Below are 13,559 nucleotides of genomic sequence, written 5' to 3'. Positions count from 1 at the left end.
TGGTAATGGAAACGTCGGCCATTCGACACGGCGGCGACGCATCCTTCCGCCCGCGGCGAAGCGCGACCCCCCGACCCCACAACACCCACGTCAAAACACTAGCCGCTTCACCAAAAAAGTGTGAAATTATCTTAAGTGGTCTGTGTCTACGAAACTCCCTCTTAAAATCGGGCTAATGTAACGGTACGTTTTAAGTAAAGATAGAGGCATAGATAAGTTAATAAGATTATTATTATACGTCCGGACGGGGTCGGGGACCGGCTTTTAGGGACGGAATGTTTCGGAAACCGTGTATAAAAAACGAGTGGACCTCAGGGATCAGTCATTCCGCGCTTGACCAGGGTGCGCGCCTCTCCGCTCCCGAATAACTAGTGTGGAGCCTCCTGAACCCTCGCTCCTTCAGTCCTGGCTTTGACTTTGTAAAGGGTGATCGTTTTGCTCGCATCTGTATCCTCTACGGCAGTGCAATGTTTCCGGATATGACTGGAACGGTAAGTTGAATTTGTTCCAAATTATTATAAAATAATGCTTGTTACTTTAGGAACGCGATGAATTATTATTTTATTTGAAATTTTCATCAATTTTACAAATAATATAGCGTAAATAAAAAGTTTATGACCTTATCAAAGACAATAAAATATATCTAGTACTTTTTCTAGCAACATATCGTCATAACTGATATCGGTATGTGTACAAAAGCTACCTCAACTCTATAGAAAACCCTAACATTATTGAAGATAATAGCTATAGCGAAATCAAGCATTTTAATGTATTTAGTCATTTTTGAGAATAACAAAAACATAGCAAAAAATATTTGGAGAAATGAACTAAGCTTTAACTTGTTTAGGTAGGTACCTTCCTACTTGCGAATATTATATTATGAGCATTTATATATTGTACAAATAATCAATACTGTTTTTTTGTGTAAGAACTTTTAAGTTTGTTATTCGTGTAATTAATATCATTATAGTAAAGATTATATTAAAATCAAACATTAACACCCCGCACAGATTAGACACCTACTAAGCCACTTAAGCGCCACTTGCACCAAACCCACTAACCCGGGGTTAAACGGTTAAACCTGGAGTTATCATGGTTACTAGAACAATTTGACACTGGGTTAACGGTTAACCCCGGGTTAGAAAGATAGTGCAAGTGGCACTAAACGCCACTTGCACCATCCCACTAACTCGGGGTTAACCGGTTAAATCGTTAACCTAGTGTCAAATTGTACTGGTAACCATGGTAACTCCAGGTTTAACCGGTTAACCCCGGGTTAGTGGGATGGTTCAAATGGCCCTAAGACAGATAAATAATAGTTACTGGGGAAAAATCATTTATTTACAAACAAGATATACAGTGGTATTACTTATAGGCCCTTGAGGCATTGTACCAAGGATGCTGGCGGCATTTCCTCGCTGTATCGCAATGCTGATACCTTGTGCGAGGTAGCCGCCAGCTCTTCGGTCACCTGCAGTTACGTCAACCAGACGCTTCGCGATTTCTGCGAACAACTTATGCGCGCTGGGACCCCATGGACCTAGAGTATAACTCCAAATGGTACAAAATGGTACTCTCTACCGAGGCTCTTATATTTGTTACTTTTTAAAATTTCTATAGTTTTTACTTGTTTTACAAGGGGGTAAAATTGTTTAATATTCGCTCGTGCTAATATTGATACCCGAGTAAGCCAAAGATTCCAAAATCCAAGTGGAATCATGAGCGTTGCAAGGGTTTCAAGGCACAACGGTTAAATAAAATTTGCCAGCGAGTGAATAGTAGATTGTTAACCAAGGAATGAAACAATCAAGAGAGCCTTTACCAGCTAGTGTGGTGAAACTTACCTATAATAAATACTTGTATTGTATATGTGTATATCTATCATACCCAGATCTAGTACCTTGCTCTATCATACTTTACATTAGTATATACCTATCCTATAGTATAGATATACTATAGGAATAGGAACAGTGCTAGTGGTATCTCATAGGAATAGGAACCTAACTCGTAAAACAATAAGACATATAAAAGTTAGGTATTTATAGCTGGAAATATAACTTGATAGTTGTATTAACCAAAATAAATCAATGAATACCTTTTTATACGATCAAAAAAGTAGCTGACTATGTTGTTGTTTACCTTCCCTTAATGATGGTGTATTGTAGGAGTTCCACCAAGCCACTAGCACTGTTGCAAGTCACGCAGTCGGCTACTGCCCGCTGCACTCCGTTGTGACTTGTGACATTATCCTGACTTAGCCTATTGTAATGTCATCACGTCATTATTAAAAATTAATTTTCACCAGCTTGGAAAGGCTTACTTTGCACTTCAAAAACTGATAGCAAAGTTGCATTTTATTCACATTTCATCACATAATTTTGCCTCAGCAAAGTAATCATGTGTTTCATTCGGGGGAAAATTTTGTTTAACCCTCGTGCTTTGAAACCCTCGCAACGCTCATGATTCCAGTTTTCGAACCACTCGCTACGCTCGTGGTTCAATTTTGGAATCTTTCGCTTGCTCGTGTATCAAGCACGAGCGGTTAAACAACAACTTTGCCCCCTTGTAAAACAAATAACTGGGTCAAACAGATCACTGTGTTATGTCTTTCCTGTAGACATACATAAGAGTTAAGGGCTATACAGGTTAATTTTCTTATTTAACCCTTATCCACGTGAAAAGGTCCTCCTTTTATTTAGAGAACTATGATAAAATCATTACTTACATGCCCACAAGCTGTTAACTATTGCCCACAGGAGAGAAAAATGTACTGTTCGCGATAACACACTAGTTTTCTCACCTGTGGGCAATAGTTAACAGCTTGTGGGCATGTAAGTAATGATTTTATCATAGTTCTTTAAATAAAAGGAGGACCTTTTCACGTGGATAAGGGTTAAATAAGAAAATTAACCTTTATAGCCCTTAACTCTTGTGTATGTCTACAGGAAAGACATAACACAGTGATCTGTTTGACCCAACTATTGTACTTTCATTGAGGATTGAGGGTAGGGTACACAAATGTCACAAATTATACTCAAAATCAGTTTAGTTATTGTTCTGCTAGAAATCATTATTCACAGATATAATATCTTTCTTATTAAGTTAATTTAATTTGGTTTGATTTTACACTCTTAGGTACTTAGATTTATTTACTTAATTTATTTTATATAGCTATGTAGTATTTTTAATTTAGTCTTATCAGCATGTTTGTGTAATTTTTTTTAGTTAACTTTATAATTGATAGATAGGTGCTTTTTTATTAAATCTACCGGGTTGTGAGTAGGTATATAAACAAATCAGTGTTTTAAAAATGAACTAAGCGTGTAATTAATTTTTGTTAATAGCACACATATTAAGGTGAAATAGCTTTGAATTTAAAGGATTGCCGATGGCCCGGCCGGGACTTGGGTAATATAAATTTACGAACTGGGCTCGCTCGGCCCATTTAAAGATTATTCACGGACCGACACAAATTACTTTATAATGTTCTGGCAAATCACTGTTATTAAGGAAATGTAGTTGGAATAACTCGATATGTACATATTTTATCCAACAAACAGGTTGAAAACTAAATTAGCTAACGAGAACAATAAAATAGTTCGGGATACAATCTTCCTTTTGTCTTCCATTAAATAAAATCTGTGAAACTAAACTGTTACAACGGTTTTTTAACCTATTTATGGGATTCAGGAAAGATGTAGTAGTTTGAACCTTAGACAAGACAATTTATAGGGAGACCCGTGTAACTAACTTATTTCAGCTAGCTGTAGGTAGGTATGTACTCATTTGGGAACAATTAATAACTGAATAACTGATGGTTATATATTTATTAGGTCCAAACGTCCCGGTTGGGTCCGGGTGTATCTGAAAATAATCAGTATCTACGATACGCGAGAGCTCTCAAAAGTCTTAAACATTATAAAAAAATCATGAGTAGTTTGAACTAGTATCAATTACTAAATGCACCCTTACGATATTGTGTTCACTCGCTATATAACCGAACGTAACTTACAGATTTTTTTTGTTTCAAGTTGCTATTCTATTATAACATGTTTGTACAAAAAGGATAGACAAACAAATTTTCAATGTTCGTTATTTCAACTCTTACCCAATTAGTAAAAAACCACTCTACCATAGAACTTCCTAGTAATGGCTATTGTTAATAAGCTTCAATTATTTTTTATTAATTGCTTTCTCACTAAACCTGATTGAAACGAGCGCGTGATTGACAACTACGTTTATATAAAGCATTGTAATTAGAACAGAAACCATCAAGCAGTTAATAAACTACCTCTAAAGTCATTAATCACGAAGTTATTATAGATCAAATTATCTGTCTTGAACCTTCCCCTATACAATACGTAAAAAGACAAATATTTACCAGCCTTGTTTTTGAGCCATTCAGATGATTATGATTTTCGTCGACTAATTGAGTTGTGTTCCCGTTTCGTTTATGTGATACAGATATTTTAGGGTCATTATAATATTGCGGTATCTTTTTGTTGCAGACTCGCTTCCTTTTGAGCTTGGCACTGCTTGCCTCGACAGAAGCTTTCTTCTTAAAATGGGGTTCGGACACGTCGTAAGTACCTACATATATAAATCAAATCAAGGGGCTACCATAATGGTCACGTTTATTGTGTATCAAAATGTAGATAGTAAACTATTATTTTACACCTTTTAAAAAATTAAAATGATGCTACAGCACATGATAAACGTGACCGTAATAATGCAATAATTGTGGTGCTGTCACACATTGCATTTGTGAATTACTTAAGATTTAGAAATTATTGTGTAACGATAAAAATGTAGGGTAATTCCCCAGTAACTGGCCACCGTCCAATAACTGGCCACCCTAAACTCAAAATGAATTCTATTCACCTATAAACAGAATTCATTTTAGTATAAGGTTTCAGTAACTGGCCAGCCTTCAATAACTAGCCACCTTATACCAAAATGAATTCTGTTTATAGGTGAATAGAATTCATTTTTAGTTTAGGGTGGCCAATTACTAACAGGTGGCCAGTTACTGGCGAATTACCTACTTAAAGTATCAATTAAATTGCCAAACCACAAATGCAATGTCTGTAAAACCTTACCCCGTCCTCTAACCGAATGTTGTTGATAATTTTTGGCTCAGCGATTTCAAAGTGCAAATGCTGCGAATTTTAATTTATTAAAAGCAAAAAATGTATGTTTAAATCCTATCATTGAACGGTGTGCCGTGTGTAAACAATGACATATTTTATTTCCGCTCGCGACTCAAGAAGTGGCTTCTTATTCTTAGCGTTTTCTCTATTTGATTTCCTTTTCTTTTGTGTCAGTCACCCATAAAATACACAGCTTTTTATCTTAAGGTTAGAAACAAATTATCTTTTAATAACTATAATCTGCTACAATATAGAGCTTTATTTAGTACATATACAGCTTTTTCTAAACTAACATATTCGCTAGCGTGAGCGTAACTTACTTTCTATGCATCTCGCTCTTAGTGGAATATTAGTGCGAGCGAGATGTATATAAAGTAAAGTTACGGAGACGTTAGCGTTAGCGAATATGTCAGTTTGACATTGCTAAGGTAGTCGTGGTAAAGCTACTTGTGATCTGACGCTTAATGTTCTTATGGCTGGATATTACGGTATGGGACATTTGTACGCACTGATCGTACTGTAAGATTTCGTTCATCTCGCTATAAGGACAGGGCGATTTTTAGGTTAGGGAATAAAAAATAAATAAATATGTAAACACGACGATAAAACTATGTGAGACACAATTTTACGACCAGAAATTGACCTTTTGTTAAAAAATGAGTCTTATGAAGAAAGTCACTAGGTTAGTTTATAAGAGGTTGCGTAGATTGTAAATTATATATTAACTAATTTAATCCATCATTTAGAAACGATATATGTTTCTAAAGTTACTTATTTTATATGTTACGCAAAGATATAGTTTTTTTTTATTTGGTTTAAACTCATCGGCCTACTTCGACTACTTTTGATTGTTACATAATTCCATTGAATGAATCTGCAAACTAATCTTCTTTTATTTGTTAACGTATAATCAATATAGTTTACCTACCTAAGCTTAACAATAGGAACAACTTACTATACTTACTTCCTTTTTATTCTCTTTGGCAATGTAATTAAACTGACTCGCAATTCCGGAACTACGAATAATGCTATACTTACATTATACAATCATCTGTTCTCTTTTTTGCTTACGCGCCTCTTTTCGGCTCCCACCGGAACGGAACCTATTAGTTCGATCTTTTGTTGCATCGGAACTAAAAAAACGAACTACAATCTCGTACGTAGGTACCAATCCAAAATGTGACTAGTAACATCATACATTACAGGACGACCGGTCTGGCCTAGTGGATAGTGACCCTGTCTGCTAAGCCGATGGTCCTGGGTTCGAATCCCAGTAAGGGCATGTATTTGTGTGATGAACACTAATATTTGTTCCTGAGTCATGGTTGTTTTCTATGTATATAAGTATGTATTTATCTATACAAGTATGTATATCGTCGCCTAGTACCCATAGTACAAGCTTTGCTTAGTTTGGGGCTATGTTTGATCTGTGTAAGATGTCCCCTAATATTTATTTATTATTTATTATATAAGTACATATTTCAAATCATATCGCGGTAAATACCTACAAGTACCGTAAAATGGGGTGAGTAGGCTTCGCGGGGAGAGTTGGGTTATGAATGGAGAGAGAAAGGATGAAAGGGGGGTGAGATGGGATTTTAAGGCTACTGCTACAAAAATAATGTATTCCAATTTAAAATGGAGCTATAGTAATACTCATAATAAAAAAAAATCGATCCAACAATCTTCCAAAATCACCTTTGTATGAAAACCCAACTCACCCCAAATACGAGGGACTACGGGGTGAGGTGGTGGTGGTCCTGTTTATCGTCAAAGTTATGAAATGGAACTACCCAAAATAAAATAAAACCAAAATACAAACGTCCGGAACACTTATTATATACACCATTCAGATTGCATATGTAAAAATAAAATGTTATCGAGGTTTGAATGTCAGTTTTGCACCTACTCACCCCATTTTACGGTACTATCCAGATTTGTTACCTATATCAAATCAAAGTTTTTCAATAAATAGACAGTGGATCCTTTGTGTGCGTGTGTTTTCTCTTTAATTTTTTGAATTAAATTTCATATTATGTCTCTCGGAAACATAATGTAACGAAAAATCACTACACCTTATAAAACAAAGTCCCCCGCCGCGTCTGGCAATTTGTGTGTTTGTATGTTCGCGATAAACTCAAAAACTACTGAACGCAATTTCATGCGGTTTTTACCTATTGATTAAGAGTGATTCTTAATAGAAAGGTTTAGGTGCATAATTTGTTAAGGTTTTGTGTAACCCGTGCTAAGCCGGGTCGGGTCGCTAGTTTAGTATTCAAACCAACTATCTATCTATCTGATACCTTTAAACGAGCAATTCTTGGATATTTATTTATTTTATATATATATATATATATATATATATTTATTAATTATCAATTAATAAATTTAAGAATTACGTAAAGCGTAAACTTATTTCTAAAGCTTATTATACCACACAAGACTACATGAGTGATGAAACAACGTGGGATTAATTGTGACTCGAAATGGATAATTCAATGTATGTACTTCTTTGTTATGTTTTATTGACATTTGTTATTGACGTTTTGATTTTATTCTAGAAACATTCTAGACTAGTATTTTTTATAAAAAAAATTATGTTTGACGATCTTTTTGTGAAATTCTTAGTATTAAGAATTGATCTGTATAATAATCCAATATTACTATGGAATAATATTAACTTCAATAAATTGCTCTGATAATTAGCTTACGATAATATAATTATTATTATGTAAAACGTTCATAAGTGCTTGTTACTAGGCCTACATGAATAAAGTATCTTTGACTTTGACTTATTTATATGTATATATATTTCGGGGATCTCGGAGACGGCTCTAACGATTTCGATGAAATTTGCTATATGGGAGTTTTCGGGGGCGAAAAATCGATCTAGCTAAATCTTATATCTAGAGAAACGCGCATTTTTGAGTTTTTATATATTTTCCGAGCATAGCTCGGTCTCCCAGATATTTGATTTATTAATCGTACGGCGTTTCCGCTGTTAAATATGACATAAAATAAACGAGAATAAGTTTCTTGCTTAAAATTTATTTTTAAAAATACACTTAGTTATTTCCGACTGTACTAAATGCCCCTAATGAATTGGACTCGCCAAAATTAATCACATGATCCATGATCCCAATCTCGAGGGCTCTACTAGTACCAAAAAAATCCACTATCCATCTTCTGGCTACGTCATCGAATCAGCTCAATGATTTCGTCATTTGCATTTTGAAAGTTTCATATCGATACGGCTATCAGAAGTAGATAGGTTATAATCGATTTGCGAGATTTAATTAGGTACGTTGTTCCTCCTCAGTCGTTCACTCTTGACAGTGTGGTCGTGGTTGTATGATGAGACGTACCTATCTATCGTGGATAACGCAGCCCTCGCAATGCGCCTCCACTTGCCACGGTCTTCAGCGTTACGGGAACATTGTACTATGGTCGTTTGTGTCGCAGATTTTATCAGGTCTGTCCAGCGCGTAGGTGACCGACCTCGTGACCGCTTGCCTTCCACTCGTCCTTGGACAACGAGACGTTCCATGGAGTTTTGGTTTCGTGTAACGTGCCAGAATAGCGGTAGTAAATGCCAGCCACACATAACGGTAGGTATGTGTGGCTGGCATTTACAGTGGGGCCTGTTACACATTGATTAATGTTTATTGCGAGCTCTATTTGCGTTTAGTGTCAAATGCATGGACTCGCAATACACACTAATCAATGTATATAAACAGGCTCAAAGTGAAGGCCAGCATCTCTTATCCCTCGGTCACATTTACCTGTATTGATCTTACCTAGTTCTGTTGGCACCGCGCTCTATATCTATAGCTTATATGAAGGTTGCAGATTGTGTGAAGGGTGAAATGATAGTGTTAGATATCAAGACAAGCTTACAAATCCCTCATCCAGTCGGGATATTAATAACTATGCATCTACGTTGTGCGTAACATTTTTTTACCTATGCAAATAATCTGCTATTTTGTGTGACCAGTGAGGTACTGACATTTAACTAAAAACACAATTTTCACTTGTTTCAGCAGGCAGCCGTCGTCATCAAAATGGGTTCAGACTTTAGGGCCTAATATGTCTCCCGCCTATCGGTATCAGTATTACTCGCCGTACGAGCCCCGCAAGGTGTACCAAATGGCACCCCAGCAGTACCAAGCCGAGATGCCGATGCACGCACCGCCGAGCATGGCGCCCATCCCTATCAGCATCCCGGCCGGCGCCAGCCTGACCCCGGTGTCCCTCCAGCACGTGCAGCTGGTGCCCTGCATGTGTCCCGTCGCTCCCGAAGAAGCCGAGAAGCTACAGGAACAAGTTGGTCCTGGACCTTACTTGGCTCAAACCTACGCCCCGCAGTCTCATTCCGTCCCGCAACAAATGACTGTCGCCGCTGCCGACAATACCAAAATCTCATCCAATCAATAGGGATTGTGTAACTTAATCATTATTGCAGCGCAATAAAGTCTAGTGCCTTATCGTTGTATCGCGGTCATGTATCTCGATTGTTAAATAATACATTCAGTTGCGGTGCAGCGCCGGTGGATGGTGAAAGGGCATTTAAATATTTTTAAGAATCCCACCAAATAATTTAGTGTTTTTTACCCTAATTTATTTTTATTTATATTATTTCATGCGAAGACTGATAGAGTAAGTGAGACACATGTATGTTCTTTTTTAAATAAAGTAATATAGAATAATATATTGTTATTTAATTCTCTACGATAAATTTAAAATTAAGTAGGTACAGCAATATGCCTAAGAACCGTATTCTTACTAGGTTCATAGTACTATGTAAAGTCAATTTATAATACTACAATTAGCAATCAACTTGTGGCCACTTGATTGTCAATTTACGTATCAAAGAAATGGGCTTAAATCAACATAACTGTGCAAATAACTGTACGGTGTCGTAAGATTCCCATTAGTCTGGAATTGATTCGGATGTACGCCCAGCCCACAATGCTTGGCGGACACGCGCCTCCTTGCACGAATGCGCCCAGGGCTTATATTCCGGTAAAATATACATAGACCGTAGATCAGTCAAACGCCCAGGTAAAATAGTATAAGACCGCTCGGAGATCACGTACATTTGTTAAGCTTCTCGAGGCGATAGTAACATCGGTTCGCCCGATTGGACGATTCGCCGATGCTTGTTAGGCAATGGAAATATACTACGCTCGCACTCGGAAATAGCAGAAAAATTACGCAAACACTTTCATTGTGTTTTCGATCTCACTAGAATGATACCGATCATACAATCATAACATAACAAATGGGCTGGCCCACTTTTGTTACGCCCTAACTGTTACCTGTAAATTGGCATACAAACTATACAAAGACCTTCCTATAAAGCTCAAAAGATATGGGACAGTGCCCACTGCCCACTGAGGTCACAGAAAATGGAAAGCTCTATAGGGTCGTTGCGCTAGTTTTCGTCCGGTGTCAGTTTCCGTCCACTTGACGAAATTTGAATATAAACCTTCATTGCTGCACAAATTTGGACTTATTGCAATCCTTAATATCTAAACAATTTATCTATTTACATATAAATTATATTTCGCAAGAAGCTAATTATAAATGAAATGTATTATTTTCTAATCCGTCAAGTGGACGGAAATTGACACCGGACGGTAAACTGACGCGATTACCCTATACCTAACTATAACTTACGAGTAGAAGCTCTCAGCGTTGGTTGCGATGTATAAAAATATCTTGAAGTCAGTAAACAGCGTTTACTAAACACTCATACACATCACAAACTTATAGGTATTAGATACGTAGTACATTAGCATCACAGTAAGCTTATGACTATTACGAGTATATTAGAGAAATGGCAGCCTGTAGGGCCTTTGCCAGAGTCAGTTACAGGTAGAGAATATCAAAGTAAGGTTATCCTTTCATGAACCTTTCATTAACCCCTTTTCACACACACTGTCACTGACTTGACAGTCGATCATAGTTGTTTGGATGTGTACTTATTTCTTTTTTTGTTAAGGGGCCGGTATATGACGTGTTCGATTTAGACCTCACTTTGTGACCATAATTTGTTCAATAAATGTTTAATAACTGCATTAAATTACACGTAAATTTGTTCACGAAGAAACCGTGTACCGACTCTTCATGCCATTATATTTTTAATTTGCTGTTATTCTCTACAAATCGACACTAAATGTATCAAAAAATCAAAATATGGAGTTCCGTTTGAGAAAGAAGCAAAACAATTTTGTCTTTGACAGTAATTGAATTATTGTGTGATTTTGAAAGCTAGATAATTCAACTACCAATTTATTATCGATTTATATTTTTACTCACAAAGACAACACAGAAATTCAATCTCAAATGTAAACTTTCGAACAATTTCCATACATTGACGACATAACTCAAAATTCTTCTTCAAGTCAGATGCCCGCTGGGGCTGCACCGGAGCATACGTATACTTCTTCAAATGAAAATGACAGCTTGATTTGCTTGCTTTTGACAATTATATTGACATTAAATCATATACGCACACGAGAAAGTATATCAGTAGATAAAGTGTATTTCAAAAAATAGGGTACATAAATATCAGGTCGCGTCTCATTAAAATTTGATTTGCTGTTATTTACGGGTCATAATAGTTGAAAACCGCAGTAAACTATCTTAAAAAAATACGATTACAGTCGAATTTAAGTATTATGTTCCTTCAAAACTCGCTTAAAATGAAAAAAGTTTAAAGACTCATCTTTACTGATTGCCAATCAGTGATTGGGATTAATTTTCATTATGCTGGTATTCATTTTGCGTCATTTTAAAAACGTATTTGACTTCTGTACGTCAATGAATTTTGATGACAATTGTAATCTTGTAATATATTATAGAACTTTTATCGGAAGCGTTATGTAATTCGTATAAGTAATACCTGAAATGCTTGTACCTAGATCTGTAATACCTTGGATTGCGACGAATAAATGATTATGATTATGCCGTTCGTTCCGTCTATATGTATAATGCGTGTACGTGCTGTTCTCTGAAAATATTCAAGAAAAAATAACGGCTAGACCAGCACTAAGTACTAGCGAGTTTTTGCGGCTTTGGAGACCGAGATAAAGCTTACAGGCCAATACCGCTGTGGCCTGGTTATTGTTATGTATACCTATGTATCGAATGTTTTATAAATTTATTATAAAAAGCAATGTTTTATTTCGATTAGGTCTACATTTTGTGCATATTGCATATCTGAAGTATATTGGTACTAAACTTGAAACTTTCGTTGAAACTAAATAAAATAATTATTCCAAATGTACAGTCCTTCACCTGCAATTTATGCTACACAACGAAGGCCGCAAAAATATCTGACACGATCTTATTTGTAGAACCATAAGATTTGTAAGCAGGTTCCATAGAACTATTCTGTTTCGCTTTATCCGCCAATATGGAATTGCCACCCTGCCGAAACTTTATTTATTTAAATTCCCATTGAATGGATTTTGCACCTTATGAAAAACCGTATAGAGTAGTAAATAACATTTTACATCTGACTTAATGACATCTTGTTTTATTCGCTTTAATTGTTTTTTTTTTTTTTTTTTTTGCTTTAATTGTACAAAACGCGTATCACGACAAAGCAATATTAGGTAGTAAAACCAGAGTAAAACAGTCAACAATCAAATTAATTAAATAGGTACGTTACGTGTGACAATGACATGAACAGACAAGGAAAGCAAGATTAAATGCATTGTTTCTGTTTCATCTTTTAATGGAACGCTTTTACCCTCAAAGGAGGCCAGTGGCTTAGAGGATATAACCAACGGAGACGCCATGTCTAAAATGTTCGGTACAAAATAGTCTGCCGTTTTTTGCGGGGGAGGGGCACATCAAATGTATAGGTACGTCATGTCAGATAAACGTCAGTCCATACATATGGTTGACATGTGGTTGACCATTGGCCGCCTATTTTCGACAGAGGGGAACGCCTGTTAATGGCGGCTCCTTTGTTAATTACTCCGAGGCCAGTGGTCAATACTAAACTAAAAGTCTAATCTTAAAAAAACATGATAGGTCACTGACCTGTCCCAGTAAAGTGAGGTAGTGTGCGTGAAGTGCGCTTGTGTGTGAAATGGGGTAAATTGACAGAGTCAGAAATTTTACCCACCGCTACCGTCGCCTTAATAATTATTATTTGTCTAAGAAGTAGTAAAAAGTTTAACCCAATATATCTCATAATATATACAGGGTGATTCATGAGACGTGAGCAGGACTAAGCCTGCACACTCAGTAACTGAGAATTGATCGATCACCGTCGTATTTACGTGAAACAACCACACTTTTTCCTATTTTTTAACTTTTTGGTGAGGGCAAATTTAATTCTCTACAATCATGGTCACCCTACAAGACCTAATTAATAAACATAAAACCTCTTTA

At 36.4% G+C, this 13,559-nt stretch overlaps 1 protein-coding gene across 2 annotated transcripts; it reads left to right on the top strand.

The window, feature by feature from the left end:
• The first annotated feature begins 274 nt into the window (after window positions 1-274).
• Window positions 275-9,638, top strand: LOC134804499 (uncharacterized). Of its 2 annotated transcripts, none has more exons than XM_063777548.1 (3): window positions 275-491; window positions 4,509-4,582; window positions 9,194-9,638. In XM_063777548.1, the coding sequence occupies exons 1-3, from the start codon at window positions 468-470 to the stop codon at window positions 9,582-9,584; spliced, it is 489 nt and encodes a 162-aa protein (XP_063633618.1). In that variant the 5' UTR covers window positions 275-467; the 3' UTR covers window positions 9,585-9,638. The 2 variants fall into 2 exon arrangements, with proteins under 2 accessions (XP_063633618.1, XP_063633617.1); XM_063777547.1 differs by having other exon boundaries at window positions 286-491; window positions 9,191-9,633.
• Window positions 9,639-13,559: the final 3,921 nt, after the last annotated feature.

Source organism: Cydia splendana, chromosome Z, assembly GCF_910591565.1.
Source record: "Cydia splendana chromosome Z, ilCydSple1.2, whole genome shotgun sequence".
Classification (NCBI taxonomy): domain Eukaryota; kingdom Metazoa; phylum Arthropoda; class Insecta; order Lepidoptera; family Tortricidae; genus Cydia; species Cydia splendana.
Note: the sequence above shows the minus strand (reverse complement) of the source record. Positions and strands in the feature narration are given on the sequence as shown.